The 17,890-nt window shown below is 37.8% G+C and overlaps 2 protein-coding genes across 2 annotated transcripts; both read left to right on the forward strand.

The window, feature by feature from the left end:
* The first annotated feature begins 1,098 nt into the window (after nucleotides 1–1,098).
* Nucleotides 1,099–10,864, forward strand: scaf4a (SR-related CTD-associated factor 4a). Its single transcript, XM_089126245.1, has 20 exons — nucleotides 1,099–1,259; nucleotides 3,180–3,263; nucleotides 3,428–3,472; nucleotides 3,551–3,712; nucleotides 3,823–3,952; nucleotides 4,126–4,268; nucleotides 4,395–4,574; nucleotides 5,576–5,664; nucleotides 5,754–5,847; nucleotides 5,959–6,111; nucleotides 6,185–6,258; nucleotides 6,619–6,809; nucleotides 6,918–7,018; nucleotides 7,128–7,241; nucleotides 8,436–8,592; nucleotides 8,676–8,779; nucleotides 8,866–9,019; nucleotides 9,138–9,218; nucleotides 9,344–9,425; nucleotides 9,573–10,864. The coding sequence occupies exons 1-20, from the start codon at nucleotides 1,230–1,232 to the stop codon at nucleotides 10,444–10,446; spliced, it is 3,042 nt and encodes a 1,013-aa protein (XP_088982371.1). The 5' UTR covers nucleotides 1,099–1,229; the 3' UTR covers nucleotides 10,447–10,864.
* A 937-nt stretch (nucleotides 10,865–11,801) lies between these two features.
* On the forward strand, nucleotides 11,802–15,753 carry sod1 (superoxide dismutase 1, soluble). The gene is made up of 5 exons (XM_039667529.2): nucleotides 11,802–11,954; nucleotides 14,079–14,175; nucleotides 14,397–14,466; nucleotides 15,214–15,331; nucleotides 15,423–15,753. The coding sequence occupies exons 1-5, from the start codon at nucleotides 11,883–11,885 to the stop codon at nucleotides 15,528–15,530; spliced, it is 465 nt and encodes a 154-aa protein (XP_039523463.2). The 5' UTR covers nucleotides 11,802–11,882; the 3' UTR covers nucleotides 15,531–15,753.
* Nucleotides 15,754–17,890: the final 2,137 nt, after the last annotated feature.

The raw sequence follows: 17,890 nt of genomic DNA on the forward strand, positions 1-17,890 counted from the left end.
ACTGAGATTAATGGGAAAATTGTAAATGTTTGACAATTCACATAAATAAACCATTGATAAAAATGTGTCTTTAACAAATTATTCCCTCTGTTGGAGTTACAGTTTGAGTACATTTGCACTGAACCTGTGTTAGGCTTAAGTTTGGGGTCAGTAATAATTTAAAAAAGATTATTACTTGTATTCATTGCAAGGATGCATTAATTTCAAAAAGGTCAGTAAAGCCTTTTATAATGTAACAAAGGATTTCCATTTCAAATGAGCTTTATTTTCATTAATGAATCCTGAAAAAATAAATAAAGCCTTGGTGAGCAAAAGAGACATCTTTCAAAAACGAGAAGAAAAACTTCCCAACCCTAAACTTTTGAATGGTCGTGTACTTTGTTTAATTTCTGATGTGAATTTCAATAAACAAAGGAGGTTTAGCAAAACGTTTTTAGCACAAGGTGGTCAGGGAAGGCCTATAGGCCTATAGACATAATGCTTTGTCATGAACGCATTCAAAGCTTCTCAGTCTTTTTCTTTTCTTTTTCATTTTAAAGGATCTTCAACTCAGCTGTTTCATATTACAAGACCTCTAGCAAGTTTTAAGTGAATGCAGTTGCTCACAAAAGAGGGACTGAATCATCAGTTTTATCCAAACTGTCAAGGGATGAACATCAGGCAGCCTCCTGCATTTTAGCTAACATGTTGGAAAACAACAACAACAACAACAACAATGCACATATGAATTATCCGTGTCTATATTTAGCATTAAATCTACATCAGTATATCTCGTCCAGTGAATTTAACATCAACTGGTTTAATAAATATGGTGAAAATTATGCTTGTACCGAACTAACACATGCATTAGCAGTGTGCATTTGGTTTTAAAGCCTACAAAAAGTATACTATTTTGTTTCTATTAATTACATTTTAACTATCACGTGTAGCTTATATTTATGAGAATATATTTATATTATAAATATTTATATTATAAAATCAATCGGTTCAAAATAAATACGGTTTTTACTCTGGATTTTCCATGCGTGCTTTCAGCGTCATCTAGTGGCCATTCTTCGCAACAACAATTCTCCAATCCCATCCTGCACTGCGAGCACCGCGCCGACTCCGAGTCCGAGCTGTCTGCTGCCAGGGGCGGACATGTTGGGGCGGCCTGCTGGAGGACAGTACCAGATATATTTCTGATATTTTTACCGGAGAAAGCGACTGCAAAGCAGAGACGGGACACCATGGATGCCGTCAACGCTTTTAATCATGAGGTGTGTGTGTGTTCAATAAGATGAAACCGCAGTAAAATGGCGGTTTGTTGAGGACAGGCGTTCAATGTGTTGCTACGGCCCAAGCCAGATAAAGGCCTCAGTGTTTAAAATGCGCAGTTGCATGCTTCCAGGTTGGATCTACCATATCATACGAAAATGTCCTTTCGTAAATGTTAGTGTAAATGCTTTGATATGTCTATTACGATACTTTTGGACGCTATAATAACAGCCCTAATAATCATAATAGACAGCGTGATCTGCAATTGTCCACTTTGCATGTTACTTTAAGCTATTGTACGCCGGGTCTAACATGTATGAATGCACGTATGTAACGTTACTAATGTAATGAAACGTCACACAAACTAGTGCTCGTGTTGTTTACAGTCTGCGCGCAATGTCTATGTAAACGTTAGTTCCTCTGCCATGAGTTCATTCAGGGAAGACCCATAACCTGTCACAGTTGAGTCTTTTTGAAACTTTGCATTGCTCGCTGATAGTCGAGATAAACAATCGTGGGCAGAAATAGTTAAATTATGCAAAATGATGTTCCACCAAAGACACAGTTTTTGTTTATAATGGACATTTAGCAGCATTTGCTTAATGCTTTCTTGATTCTGAAGTTTTTGCACCGAAAACGGTGAAAATATAGTTGTAAACGATAATTTCCTATCTTTTCTTGTCTTTGAAAAATAAAATGGTTACTGGTCCTTTAAGAAATCAGACCCCCGCCTACTGTAGTTCAACAAGGCTGTTAATGTAAATATGGGCATTTATTCGTTTTTTTATTTTTATTTTTTATTTATAAAGCCTTTTTATTGGTGAAGTGTGTAATTTTTACACCAAACACACCAAACTGAACTGCCAAAACAATGAATGTGTTCAAGCATGTTTTTCCACACACTCTTTTATGCGTTATTGGTCAGCCAAATCGTTAGTCCCGCCCCAAAACTTCCACCTTTTTAGTAACCTTGGTTCTGGAAGTATTTCTCATAGTGGTTTTAACGAGTTATAACTAAGCAATGAACCAAAACCAACCATCTGCAATGTGAAATAAGGGGCCAAAAATGTAATGTAGTTTTTCACCAGGAATTCTGCAGCTCAAAACCTAACAAACAAGTTGAAATAATACAGGCTGATGGCATACACAATGACATCATCGATTAATAACCTTTTAGCTTACAGTAGGTATGTATTTTAACGCTTATAAGCTATTTTAAAATATCAGTTCCTGTAAAGAGAAAATTAATTGGATTTTTACTTCTGGAACCGAACTGTTGCACTCTTTAAACAACATTTTGAAAGTGATTTCATACGTTTTCCAGGGAAATCATCAGCGTATAAATTACTTATTACAGTGGTCTCAGAATAGTAAGCTGGAATACAGTGAAGTATTTTAACTTTGAAAAAAGTGCAAGCTTTAAAACGTTTCCTCCTCTCCACAAGAAATTCAGTATAGCAAGTCTGAATGTGCCAATAAATTACGCTCAACCATGCAATGGTGCTGTGTTTGTAAAAAGTGTATAAATTATGGAAAGGCCTTCTGTTCTGTTAATCTAATAAAGCTGCTCATTTTAAGAAGTGAAGCTTGTTTTATCATCAACATATCCCTTACAAAAACATAGATTGGATCAGTTGGTAATAGCGTGCTACTTTGAAATGCACTGCTGTAGAAAATTATTACCATATTGGTAATTACATGGCACTCTGTCATGGTATAACTACTTTGCTAGTACTTTTCATGTTTAGTGTAAAAATTATTGTATAGTAAGTACAGGTTGCACTCATTGACTGCAATGTTAAGCTTTCAGTGTAATATATTACCCAGTAATCAAATTTCCATGCTCTACTTTTTACTTCAGCCATTATTAGCATCATATATCATGCTGCATGCATTAATATTACTTTATGGCTTCATTGCAGCTGTTCTCCTTGATGGACACCAAGCCTCCCATCTCAAGGGCCAAGATGATCTCTATCACCAAATCTGCCATAAAAGCCATTAAAGTAAGTTTGACAGACACCCGATACCTAATCCCTGTTTGGTTTTAATATATTAAAGTGTGTGTTTGTGCAGGTACCACAGAGATTTCTCATCCTAGTCAAAGCTACTTGAACATGTATTTGAAAACCTTCCCTTTAATCCTTTCTCAATTGTTTGTGTCTTCCAGTTATACAAGCATGTTGTTCAAATAGTCGAAAAATTCATAAAGAAGGTATGTGCCCATCTGAACTGAATTCGAATTGAATGATTGTTGGTTGTATTTATTAACTAAGTGTTATTATGTGCACAGTGCAAACCTGAGTACAAAGTTCCAGGGCTCTACGTGGTGGATTCCATCGTGAGACAGTCACGGCATCAGTTTGGTGCAGAAAAAGATGTGTTTGGACCCAGGTTCACCAAAAACATTGCTGGGACATTTGAGAATCTATGCTTGTGTCCCACAGAGGATCGGGTAAGAACATTATCCATGTTTTTTTTTAAATTTTTATACAGCTCCTTGTTCAGTACCCTCGTTTGGTTTAAATTATAGCTTACTTTATAATATTTCTCTTTCTTCTCCAGAGTAAGATAGTGAGAGTGCTGAACCTATGGCAGAAGAATGGAGTGTTTAAAATTGACGTGATCCAGCCTCTCTTGGACATGGCTGCTGGATCCAGCAGCTCAACGGGCTTTGACAGCGGCCCTGATGCGGGTAAAACACTGATATGCAACATTATGCAAGGCGCTGTGATTTTTAGCGCTGCTTGTTTGGTATGACATTTGTTTTGCTGTAAAACATTGTCTCGCAGCTCAGAAGTATGAGAGTGTAAAGACGCACTACTTTACTAACATATAATAACTTAATTTTTTGATGTGTTTCTGCAGCATCCCCGCAGTCTCCAGTGAGGGATCAGGAGGCTCATCCTGTGCCGACGGCAAACCCGGTTGCAGCAGCTGCCCCTCAGCTTCAGACCTCGGATGCCTTTGCGGCTGTCGCTCAACTAATTCAGTCTTCTCAAGGACAGCAGGTTAGTTGAATGAATGCACTGAATATCAGTTGTTTGCACATGAACACCTTGTGTTTTCAGCATAAACAATGACATAAAATCTTTTCAATCCTGTCGGGATATTCATATGTTGGCTGTTTTGTGAAGCTCCAGCAGATTCTGCAGAACTTTCAGCCGCCGGGGAAACCTCAGTCTCCAGCTGTGGACAATAACAGGAGTCACCTCCACCTACAGGCCCAGGCTGTGACGGCCACCTCGTCCACCCTCACACATCAACACACCCATCCCGCACCACAGCCTGTGGAAAAGAAAGCCACTTTTGACACGGTGAAATAACATTTTATTCATTTAGCTGATGCTTTTATCCAAAGTGACTTACCATTGTTATATATGTCAGAGGTCGCACGCCTCTGGAGCAACTAGGGGTTAAGTGTCTTCTCAGGGACACATTGGTGTCTCACAGTGGATTTGAACCGGGTCTCTCACACCAAAGGCATGTGTTTAATCCACTGCGCCATCACCACCCCTACAAGTTTTTGAACTTGCTTATGGGTATTTAAAAAAAACAGACAGCACTGCTCATCTGAAAACAAGGTGGAAGGAATGGGTTATAAGACAAGTTATCCAACAACCAACTAATCATGCATCTCTCTCAATATATGTAGACCATTGGAAAAAGTAAATTTTTCAATGGAAATTTCATTTTCAACATTAATTTGTTAAAAAGTGACATTAAATACATTTATATGTACATTATTTTGTTTCAATGAAATGCTGATATTTTTACAGATTCCTTTTAAAGAATCCTGAAAAGGCGAAATGTATCTGTTTCCACAAAAATATTATGCAGCACAACTGTTTTAAACATTAATAATAATGTTTCTCACCAAATCAGCTTATCAAAATGATTTTTAAAGATCGTGTGACATGAATTCAGCTTTGTCATTTCAGCAATACATAAAAATGTGAAATGGGTATTTTAAATTGTAATATTTTTTGCTGTATTTTTAATCAAATAAATGTGAGCGTAAGAGACTTCTTTCAAAAACATTAAAAATTCTCACCAGTTTACCAAACTTGTAAACGATAGTGTATATTATTTACATAAAACTTAGTTTTGTTTTAAATTATCTATATTATTTATTTATTTATAAGTGTATTTGTATAATAATTGTGTGTGGCAGTGCTTTAATTACAATGTGCCCCTGAAATGTGTCTGAACAGACTCAGGTGACCCCCAAACCAACCTAATTTATTTTTTAAATATGTTGTGCATTCCTATTGGGCTTAAAGATATTGACGTTCTCTTTCCTCCTCTTTTGTTTCAGACACTTCTGGACCGCTTTGACTATGATGATGAGCCAGAAGGTGGTGAGGATGCCAAGAAGGATGAAACCCCATCTGTTCAATCTACTATGTTAGTAACATCTCATTTACTATGATATACAGTATCTTATCTGCTCAGTTTTGTGCAGAATTTTCAGTTTCTTTCGTTTGTCTCTGCAGGGGATTTCCTGAGCAGACCGTCCCAGGATTTCCTCCAGCCAATCAGATGCAGCACTTTCAACAACATATGATGGCTGTATCTCAGCGACAACAGGTAGATTACTTTAGCCTTCTTGAAAGGCAACATTTTGGGCTGAAATCTAATTTTGATGACATTTTAATAAATCTCTGGTCATGTTTTTGTTTGTATTTGTTGTGTGCTCAGGTCGTTCTACCTTCAAATGGACCGGTCCAAGGCTTTGGTCTTATGACTTCTCAGCCCTACCCAGGCATGATGCCCTTGATGGGTCAGCCGCACACAGCTTTCCCTTCTCAGAACGACACCTTCAATCAGCTCATGGCTGGACATCAGCATCAGGTAAAATGATTTAGAAAATTATATCTTAACCGTTGCTGTTGAATTTAATGCTAATCCTTAACATGTGGCACAGGAAATGATGAATTCAGATGCATCCGCCAGGCCTCTGCCCGATGGGAAAACATCAAGGTCGCGCTCAGGGTCGAGGTGTGTACAACAAATCACTAAACCAATAAACAATTTTTTTTTTTTTTTTTGGTGTCAACATTAAAGTCGTCATGAAGCGGAGGTTGTGATGGTCTTTCTTCCCTCTTGTGATTTTGGTTCCCTGGAGAATTGATTGGATGGTTGTGGTTTGCTATTTCTGTGAGGTCATGCGAATGACAGGAGGGTGTCTTGCCCTCATTCCAGTAAACGCATCATGAGAGAAAAGATGTCGCTGCAAGAGGGAGGGAAATTTATTTGAGACCATAAAAAAGTGCCCTGATTAATCATTTATATTGCAATATTCCATAAAAAAATAATAATATTGATTTACAATGACTAAATGTTGTTGTTTTGTTTCAGGTCTCCTAAAAGAAGGAGGTCTAGATCCAATTCCCGCACCAGACGAATGCGGCATCGGCGATCTCGCTCCCGTTCTCGAGAACGGCGGCGTCAATCGCCTCGCTCACGGTCACAGGAAAGGAGAGACAGAGAAAAGGAAAGGGAACGAAGACAGAAAGGCCTTCCTCCTATAAAGAATAACACTCTCAGTGGTAAGCAAGGCCACTTTCAATGCTATAGCCTCCCGTCCCGATTATGTGTTATTTGCCTGTTATAAAGTACTGAACAACCTTCTGTAAGATTTTGTAACTCTCTTTCAGTGTGCAGTACAACTCTATGGGTGGGTCAGCTGGATAAGAGGACGCAGCAGCAGGACGTGGCCTGTTTACTAGAGGAGTTTGGGCAGATAGATTCAATTAATGTATGTTTTTTTTGTTTTGTTTTTAGAATTAGAGTTTCATGTTAAGCATATTTAAGTTCTTCTTGATTTCTGTGCTAAAGTCTCATTTTGTCTTGTCTGATTTTGATAGATGATCCCTCCTCGTGGTTGTGCCTACATTGTCATGATCCACCGTCAGGATGCCTATCGAGCCCTGCAGAAACTAAGCAGAGGTCCATACAAAGTCAACCAGAAAGCCATTAAGGTATCAGATGATTATTTTATTACAAAATAGTTTTGTTTTATTTTATTTAAACATATTGTCAAAATGCATAAATATGCAAAAAACATATGTAGTAAAAATATTTATATATGCATGTATATCGATAATATTTTTTCTTATGTTTGTTTAAGATTTTTTTTTTTTTTTTAAAGAAGACACTTATGGGCACCAAGGCTGCATTTATTTGATTAAAAATACTGTAAAATTGTGATATATTACTAATGTAACTTCAATGAAAGGTTAGATTATATACATATATTTTTAAAAAAAAGGTCAAAAGGATTACCTGCAGATTTGTTTTTACTGTCTATTTTTCTTTGTTCGTATTTACTAGGAGTGCCAATAAATCTGACCAGGACTGTATTCTTAGAAGAGTGAAAGAAAGTGATTGAAAGATAATTATAATTTGCATTGTTTTGGTTAAAATTGTCAGTGTCAAAGTAGAACTTTATTATAGTTGATCATTTAGAGAGATATTCTATCTAAAGCTTCTGAAGCATTGTCTTTCTAGTAACTGAATATTTTAAAGTGTAGTTCAACACAAAATGTACAATGATGATCAAAAGTTTGGGGTCAGTATGGATTTTTGAAGTTTCTTACTCACCAAGTCTTTATTTTGATCAGAAATACTGTAAAAACTGATACATTGATCTTTATTTAATGTAAAATAAAATGTAATTTATTGCTGATGCAAAGCTACATTTTCTGCATCATTACTTCAGTTTTAAGTAGCTATGTTTCCATCCATAATTTAACTTGAAGAGGTCCAAAATTGGACTATTGCATAAAACAATTGCAAATAAAGAACAGTTTTTATCCATTGAGCCGAATTTCAGATGCTGTGTAATGAGAACTGTCCACTGGTTAGTCCAGTTATGCTGTCCCATCTCACTCTCATCTTTTTTGATGCGCATCGAGGAAATAATTCTGTAAATGTGTTTCTATTGCAGTTTATGCGCATGTTTTCTTATTGGTTTAGAAGTTTTTAGAATTTATGGATTTGGGTGTTTCCATTCAGCTTTTTTATGCAGTATCCCAAAATATGCATAAAAATAGGTCGATGAAAACAGTCAGTGATCGGTCTAATATGCTGATTTGGTGCTCGAAAACATTTCATGTTGTGATCAATGTGAAAACAGTTGGTTGAACTCATTGCATCACTATATATTTCTCCAGATTGCCTGGGCTCTGAATAAGGGCATTAAGGCTGAGTTCAAGCAGTATTGGGATGTGGAATTGGGTGTAACCTATGTACCATGGTCCAAGGCAAAGATGGAGGACCTTGATGTGTTCAGAGAAGGAGGGATGCTTGATCCTGATACTCTTGCACCAGGTAAATATTGGAACTTATTGGTAATGTAATTCCTCTAGGCATTTAGGACACATTATATTATAATATGGTTTGTCCATTTACAGAGTGGAGGGGCTCTCAGATTGAGCTAGAGAAAGCTGAAGAGTCACAGAATGGCAGACCTGAGATGGGAAAAGTAGAGGACACCCCAACTGTAGTACCTATGCAGGTAATTCATAATGCCCTGGTTCCTTTTCCTAAAGGTTTGGGTTTGGTCCTTTTTTTATTCATTTTTCCTTTTTCGTTCAACCTCAGATTCCGCCTGTCCAGCCAATGGGAGCTGTTGGTGTCCCACCTCCAGGATTCTCAGGACCCATGAACATTCCTCCCCCCTCATTCCCACCTGGGGTTCCCCCACCCCCGGGTCCCTTCATTCGGCCAGGCTTTAACCCCATGCAGATGCCACCAGGTACAACAGAACTAGTGATGATGTTGATAAAAGTTGAATTGAAATATCTAGTAAGGATAAGTGTTTTGTTTTTGGAGAAGTATTGTGCCTAGTTTGTAACACGCATTCTTTGTTTCAGTATTTCTCCCCCCGGGTGCCATGCCTCCTCTGGGTGCCACGGGGCCTCCTCCACCGACAGCAGGGATCGGCATGCCTCCAGGTAGCCGGCCTTTGTTATACACCCTGTCTAATTTTATAGTCTTAACCAGTAAACCTGTTTAGCTTCTTTAAATTTCCCATCTTGAAAGTAACACTGAGCTGATTTTTCCTCTTTAATTCCTGTAGTTGGCAACTCAGTTGAAGACCTTTCGAACGATCCATCGGGTATGGGCCCAAGAATCAACAGGGATGGAGCAGATGGGTACAACTCAGGTGGGTTTTAGCATCTGTGTGTAACACACGGCGATCCATTCTTTAATGAATAGAAAGTTCAAAAGATAAATGTCTTTACTGTCACTTTTGAGCAATTTAGTTTATTCTTGCTGAATAAATTCATAATCCCAAATATTTGCACCTCAGGAAACCAAGTGCCTCCTGGAGGTCCACCAGGGATGGGCATGCAGTCTCCACCGGGTCTTCTAGGTTCAAGGCCGGGTATGATGCCTCTCCAGCGGCCCCCGGGGATGCCGCCCCCACACATGCAGCGCTTCCCTATTCCACCTCCTCGCCCTGGTATGCCACCCATCCCCCCACAGATGATGCCACCCAGGGGTCCACCTCAGATGATGCACCGCGAGCCACCCCCTGGGGCATTTGGCATGCCGCCCCCTCCTCATGGTATGAGGGGGCCATTCCCCCCTCCCGGTCCTCCCTTTATGAGGCCGAGCGGACCCAGACCAGACGGGCCGAATGATCACGAGGCGAGGCCGTTCAGAGGCGAGCGGTCCGGGTTAGGAAGGGGCAGAGATCGAGAACCGGACTGGTACGGAGGCCGGCGCCCTTTTGGCGAGGGTCGTGGAGGGGAGAGGCCAGACAGCCGTGAAAGATTTGGAGGCTGGCACGAGGAGCCGGAAAAACAAAGCGGGTGGGACAGAGAGAGGGAACGCAGGGACTGGAGGAGGAGTCCGGACGGGGAGAGGGATCGTGATAAAGGACGGGATGATAAAGGACGGGATGGCGAAGAACGGACCAGGCGGTCCGCAGGGAGCAGAGAGAGAAGCACACGATGGGACCGAGACGATAGACTCGATCGACTGGGTCTCACCAACGAGGAACCCAATGAGAGACTTGCAGCAAATACCAACGAGCCCAGCGCAAACTCTACTAAAGAACCTGAAGCAAAGCCAGATGTTCCAACACCTTCCACTGCAGCCATAGCAGACTCGAAAGCCTCAGAACCTATTGCAGAAAACAAATCGGCTGAACAAACACATAAAGAAGAGTCATAGAGGCCTCTTTTTAAACAAGACCATATGAGCTTCTTCCAAGTCAGTGCTAATCTTGAATACTGCTGGCAAGAAAGCAAAGTCCAACTGTTGTGGGATGCATATGCATAGGATGCTTGGTTCATCATCGCAAACCAAGTTTTTCAGACTTTTGTTAAGCGTCATTTGGCAAACGTGGAGCGTTGCCTTGTGAATTTATTGTACCACCTCAATGAAGCTTGAATGTTGTATTAAAACTGAAGATAAGGAAAAGAATCGATTAATGGTTTTGCTGTAAATATGCTAACATTACTCAAATGGTATTTGTAGATTTTGACTGGCAGTTTTTTTTGTGTTTGTGTGTGTTTTTTTTATTTTATTTACAATGATATCCCTGTTGTGTTTCAATAGAAACATTGACTAAAAGAAGATATTAAGACCCTTTTGCTGTAATGTTTTTAACTTAATGTTTGCAAAAAAAAAACACACAAGATGTTTTTATAATTTTTAAGTTTTGGAGATAAGAACTCCAAATATTTCAGCGATAGGGAGGTGGTTTTAATAAAATATTTTCATACCAAATGAATGAACTGTCTTATTCAAGTTGTTTCAATCTATTTTAACATTTACCCTGGTGATCTATAAATACTTCTGCCAACTAGTAGTAAGGTGGTCAAGTTTAAAATGAATCATGAATGAACAGATCATTCTTTGCAGTGCTTTTGCCCTAGTCAACCAGATTTCCTCTGAACTGTGAATTTTTCATGTGACACTATTCCTGGATCATTTGTCAAGGGTTGAATAGAACATCTATATCTATATGAATGGGTCATGATGACTGAAATTAGAGGACAGCTTGTGACCATATGTCAAGGTCAGTGTGACAGCCATGTGATTTGTCTATTGCATTATCTTCCATATGAGCATAATACCTATAGGATTTTTAAAGTTTGTATATGGAGTATTTTACAGTCACCATAAACGTTTTCTGTAGGCTACTTGGTTTTATTATGTTGCAGTGCACAGGCATTATAATACATCTAGAAGACATTTTTCTCCAAACTTTTTTTTTTTTTAATTAGATTAATGCTCGGAAATACACAGACCAACAAATAACGATGGAATAAAATAAATCCAAAAATGGAAGTAATGACGTTTTGAGAATTAGTTACAATATGTCACTAAAACAGGAAATGAATTGCAAGCATAATGTTTAAAAGCTTATTTGTTCTCAGAGGATTTAATTGATATGAGGTATTGATTAATATATTTCAGTAAAACAAAAAAGTTCGACATTACGTCACTGTGTGACATTACGTGTGACACGCCAGAATTTGACCCAATCAGCGGCCACCAATCCGTTCAGCCTTCTGAATGGTCAGATCGACACACGCGCCTCCTCTCTTATATCGGTTTATTTCACTCCCACAACATCACAGTTTGCATAATCCAAAGGCAACATGGCGAAAAAGGCTGTTTGTGTCCTAAAAGGCACCGGGGAAGTAACCGGAACAGTTTATTTCGATCAAGAGGTAAAAAAAAAAAATGTGTATGTGTTTTTCTACGGCGTGTGTTTAATGGAGAGCAGCGCTCGCAGCGAGCTAGCCCGAAACCACGCACATTGCATTTCATAAACTTTACAAGTGATATTTAAGAGTTAACCTTGCATTACTGCGAGATTAGCGTAATATGCGGTTGCACGGTATTCGCTTTGCTGCTTCCATGCACATTTTGATGGCCAAACCTGATAATGAACTACAACGGCCTGTTACATGTGTTCGCTTTTTGACTGTTTATTGTATAATGCATTAAAATCGTTTAATGCAGCTAAGCTCAGTAATGACCTTTGATGCGGTGGCACGTTTCGTGCACGTGCATACTAATACTTTTTCTTTATAAACGCATATGCAAATTATAACCACATGCGTTTCCACCTGAAATTTGTACTTTGGGGACGCAAAGAGGCGTTTAGTGGCCGGAAATTATACATTATAACAGGAAAATGTACCTTTTGTAAAAAAAAAACGGACTCTGCACATGCGCGCATAACCGGTAGCAAATCTCGATGGGTAGCATGTTGTAATGGGAAAAGTCTCATGAAATGACTAACGTTAGAAGGGAAGGGTTTGCTGAGTCATGCTCTAACGTTATCTCTGTTTGCTGTCAATTTTGCCAAGTAGGACGGAGATCACAGCACACATCTAATGCTGGCACTGTGATTTTTTTTAATTTTTTTTTTTTAATCTTCATTTCATCTAGCATTGTCAAATTTACGTTTAAGCATTTACCAGAGCCTTTGTTTATCTTTAATTGCATTTCAGGTAAAGTTATACATCTGAGCATTTCCTGGATCAAACCCATAACCTTGGAGCAATGTTCCCACTAATTTTTTTTTTTAATTGGGCGGACATTTTACGCCACCTGAGCAAAAATATTGCACCATATTACACACAGCATACGTAGAAACACAATGGTTTCAACATTCAGTAACTTAACTTGCCATTTCAATTTTTGACGCTTGATGTAACTTATAGGTAATAAATCATAATTTTGAAAAACAAGCAGTATAAGCAGTCATTAAATTAAGTGCATTTTAGGTTACATTATTTTTACAGTGCTGTTAACCATATTACCAAGTATACCAAATTACGAGTATTTGCCAATAAATCCTATGAAAACTAATGTTCAAAATCTTCTGCAGGACAGTTTGATTCTTTACAATAATAGAATATAGTATGAAAGAAAAGTAAGCTGTTGCACTGAGATGGTTTGGCCATTAGGTGTTTTTGTACTGTCAATTAATTGTGTACAGGAAGCATTAAACCAAAGTTGAATGATTTGTTTATTGCTTATGAATTTCCAATATTTTCTTTAGCAAGTTTCAAACTTTTTAATGGCAATGAGTCCTAAACAATACACTTGTGTATTCTTTATTTGGCTTATGATATAATAAAAGTCCTAATACCATAAACCATACCCTTGTTAGATTATTAAGGTTTATAATATAATAAAATCTAGGTCTAATATAATATTAAAAAACTGAAGTGATATATTAAATGCTTATATTATAATATGAAAACAAAGTGACGCATTTAAATGGATCTAATAGCTAAATATTTTCAAGAAATGTGAATATGTGAACTCTTTAATAGTAATCTAACCATACCTAAAACTCCCCCACACACAAACGCATCCATTTAAATGTATTTTGAGTTTCACACGGGTGTGTGATTGTTACCGTTCTGTGTCCATCAACAGTTATTTTCCATCACTTTAACTTTTCACTCTTCTTTAAAACGTTATGAAGTGATTTTATTTCACATGTCTTTTTGTTGCCTCTCGTATTGAGCTATTTATCCACACACTCGACTCACTGCCAATCACACACACGCTCGCGTCATTCTCTTTCTATGAAACCTGTAAACCGCATTCACCAGTTTTTACTCTGACCAGAGCACTGATTATTTTTCAATCAAATTTCCCTCACATTTTATGTCTGTCCTCTGTGTGGTATTTTAATATTTTCTGCTGCTTCAGCTTAGAGGAAACATTCCCTTGGAGCTGTTAGCACCATGTATCTTCATGTCAAGCAGTAAAAGGTTTTCTGAAGTGATATGAAACCACCATTGACCAGGCGAGTGATCTGTGTGTTTTAGAGTGACTCGTCTCCAGTGAAGCTCTCAGGTGAAATCAGTGGCCTTACTGCAGGAAAGCATGGTTTCCATGTCCATGCTTTTGGAGACAACACAAACGGTAAGCACCATTACTTACTAATATAATTTGTGATTTCAAAATAAAAGTCATGCTTCTGACACTGGCCAAACAACAACTTTTATTGGTTGATAATTATCATTTTAAAAATGCCACTGGTCTTGATTTTAAATGTCTTTTATATTCTTATTGAATGGGGTTCAGCAACCAGAAAATGTACACATGAACCCAGACTAGGATTTAGTTTTCTCTGTTAATCACAGGCTGCGTCAGTGCAGGTCCGCACTTCAACCCTCACACACAAAATCATGGTGGACCAACTGATAGTGCCAGGTGAGTTTATCAATGTGCTAAATGGCATGACCAAAGTTGTCAGATATGCATAATTCCCTCAAATTACTTCCTTAATAGTCTCGTATTATATGGGATTCAGGTATGTATTCAAGTAATCTGTCTGTTAGCTTTCTTATTCATCTCAATGGTGGTTGCACAGTGTTTGAACCAATCACCGGAGTGATCATTCTTGATCAACTTTAAATCACAATATGAAAATGCTGATATACTTTCACACCCTCTGAAAATAACTTTGTGTATATAAATATATATTTTTTAAATGCTATCCTAATTATTATTTTATATTTATATTAAATGGGTCAAAAACAGTTGGAATGTGGCCTGTGAAAACGCAAGAATATATTCAAGTGTGAACATCCATATTTTTCTTGTTTTTCACAAATCTTTCAGCCCTTAAGGTCGGATATGGTTCAGTCACACACACACACACACACACACACACAAAAAAAAAAAAGCTTTGAAGCTTTTCATTTATTTTTCTGTGCTGTTACACTCCGTTTCAAAATCACCCTAATCGTTCTAGAATGAAGATTTCTGTATTTTTTCATATCACCTATACAGTATATATTAAAATATTTGTATTAAAACAATCACAGTGTCAGTTATTTCCTGGTATTGTGCAGCCAGAATTGAAACATAATTCTGCATGCAGTATCTTTTCTGTATAATTTCAAGCAGCTGTGTACTAGTAGATGTGCCTTGACTGTAATATTTTGTGTCTCATAGACATGTCGGAGACCTTGGTAATGTGACAGCTGGTGAAAATGGGGTTGCAAAAATCGACATTGTGGATAAAATGCTGACCCTCTCAGGGCAACATTCCATTATAGGGAGGACCATGGTGGTAAGAAAAAAACTCTGTGGTTTTATAACCAGCGGTACATGTAATGCCAATAACGCTGTTGAACATTAGACTATGTATTTTTCTGCTGTAGATCCATGAGAAGGAGGATGACTTGGGTAAGGGAGGCAATGAAGAAAGCTTGAAAACTGGCAACGCTGGGGGTCGTCTGGCCTGTGGTGTTATTGGCATCACGGAGTAGAGTCCAGCTCTTATCTAACAACCCCTGTAAGCACTTAAGCACAGTAAACTGATGAATACATCTCTATTTTTTAGCAAGTTAATGCTTAAAGTATTATACTTTAGCCCCACACAAAGCAATTTTTCCTGTACATTTCTATGTGGGACCGTTCTGCATTCTTTGAACTACAAAGTGATGTTCATTTCCTCTTTCTGCTTTATTCAATAAACGTTCATCAGGCTGGTTATGTGTGTGTCTTTATGAATAAAATTTCTGAACTGTATGATGGTAAAAATAAATACTACTGTGAGTATATTATTAAACCTGATTTTGGTCCGTGTTGTTGTTATCTAATCATTTTTCACCCTCAAAGTTGATAATTCCGCGAATGACTGCAATTGCAGATTTCGAACAGAGATGGCGACAAAGAGGGAAAACGTCTAAAACTTAAAGCTAAATTGATATAACAAACACAAATCTACAAACTTTAAATAAAAGTAAAACACCGAAAAGTAGGCTATAAAAATAAGCTAATTCAAAATAATATATGCTATAATAGTCTAAAAATAAATTAACACTTCTGTTTCTGTGTTGAAATATGAAATTATGTTTCTAATAAATTCTGAAATAAATTATAGCTATAGGAAAAGGATATTCTGTTTTTTTATTATGGTATTTTGGAAGCCGTGGTTAGCATGGGAAATGTTTATTAGGGAAATGTCACTGGTTTGACTGGTCTGGAGCCAAGAAAGGTCATTGCGTAGAAAACACCACTAGATGGCAGACTTTTATTGTATACTTTGACACTGACTGTGCGTCAGACCCAAAAGCGTATTCAAAAAAGTTTTTAATGTTTTAAATATATGAGTGTGTACTTAATTATGAAATTGCCTGCTTGTATTGAATTTTGTAGTCAACTTTATAATATCTTATGCATTTGCATTATGCTTTGATATTTTTTTTTTTTAGGTTTTAAAGGGCACTTTTAAGATGGCCAGGCTCTGTGAACAGCTAACCAGCTTGGCCAGGCTGGAAGACCAGCCAACTTTAGGATTTTAAGATATTTTTTCATCAGGAATATATTAGTGTAATCCCTCAGAGTTGGGAGGCACTTGAGATTGAAGTCACTGTTGTTCTATGAATATGATTTTAAAATGGGTGGTCGCGCATTTGACATCTGACTATATTTGATACTGCTATTAAACAGCTGCGCCCGGTGCAGGCCAGCATTCGCAGATGGCCAGTGGACTGCTGCTGAAATTACATGCTCCAAAACCTCTTTCTCTTTTAATGGGGCAGGCTCCCATGTGAAGAAACTTGGCATTTCCAGTTTCCTCTCCAGACGAAAAGAGATTCCCTAGAGAACGAAGACCTGCAACCCACAGACGATTTTCACGGTTCGAAAAACAAATTTGTACCCAGAATGCAAATGTATTTGATAAAAATGTTAGCATTTTAGCTTTTTTCCTACCTTTATTGTGTTTATTTTACTGTCTACACAATGTGCTTTCCATAGCCTACTCGGTTAAATGTTTTATGTCTACTCCCTCTGATGCATTCTTCCCAAATAGGAAACTAGGGGAATTACTGTGATAAATAATTTCTGATCCCGGTGATGAGTTTTTCTGCCTTCTTATTACAGATGCAGCAGCACAAAGACCTTAAAATGTATTGAGGAAGTACAATCATGGTCCTCACATGGACAATTTTCCAGAAGCAGAAAGAATCAGTGGAGCGTGATGAGTCAAAACGCTGGTATAAATAGCATCAGCAAGGCGAATCATGAATAATGAAGAAGCAGCCCGTCCCACTGGAGCAAGAAGGCACAAGTCATAGGCCTCACATGATGTCAACACACACTAACAAGGTCCTGTGTCTTAAACAAAGCATCCACACTCTAAATGAATGCTTGAAACCTTTTCATCATCTGTGTGGATATGATTTTACAGTGTCACCTACAAAGACTGACTTTGCATGTGACTGTGAGATTGTGTAGATGAATAGGCTACTGTGATTTTACCGCCATGTGTAATTAGCACATATGGCAAGCATTCGTAAAAACCACATATATTTGCGTGGTGTCGTTTTGCCTTGCTCATGCATGTGCTTGACGATAATTATTGTTTTCGTTCTATAAAAGCTTAGCTTGAGGCTTTAATGTTAGAAATTTTATTCAAACCAAAAAGTTCCCACTTTTTCAAAATTTTAAAGCACACTTGCTTCAAGAATAATACATAAGCAAACATATTTCTTTTTTAGGCTAATATATAAATATACTACTGTTTGTACACTACCATTCAAAAGTTTATAGGTAGGGTGGGCAATTTTTTTTGTTAATGTACATCGTACACATGCAGTTGCTCATGAACCAAAACCGCAAA

This window comes from Pimephales promelas, chromosome 23 (genome assembly GCF_988280905.1).
Source record: "Pimephales promelas chromosome 23, fPimPro1.hap1.1, whole genome shotgun sequence".
Lineage (NCBI taxonomy): Eukaryota > Metazoa > Chordata > Actinopteri > Cypriniformes > Leuciscidae > Pimephales > Pimephales promelas.

Coding starts and splice junctions, on each gene's coding strand:
- scaf4a (XM_089126245.1), top strand. CDS start 1,230: ATGGATGCCGTCAACGCTTTTAATCATGAG. Junction 4,575..5,575: donor AGAAAGCCACTTTTGACACG/GTGAAATAACAT, acceptor CTTTTGTTTCAG/ACACTTCTGGACCGCTTTGA. Junction 5,848..5,958: donor CTGTATCTCAGCGACAACAG/GTAGATTACTTT, acceptor TTGTGTGCTCAG/GTCGTTCTACCTTCAAATGG.
- sod1 (XM_039667529.2), top strand. CDS start 11,883: ATGGCGAAAAAGGCTGTTTGTGTCCTAAAAGGCACCGGGGAAGTAACC. Junction 14,176..14,396: donor TTTTGGAGACAACACAAACG/GTAAGCACCATT, acceptor TGTTAATCACAG/GCTGCGTCAGTGCAGGTCCG. Junction 15,332..15,422: donor TTATAGGGAGGACCATGGTG/GTAAGAAAAAAA, acceptor TTTCTGCTGTAG/ATCCATGAGAAGGAGGATGA.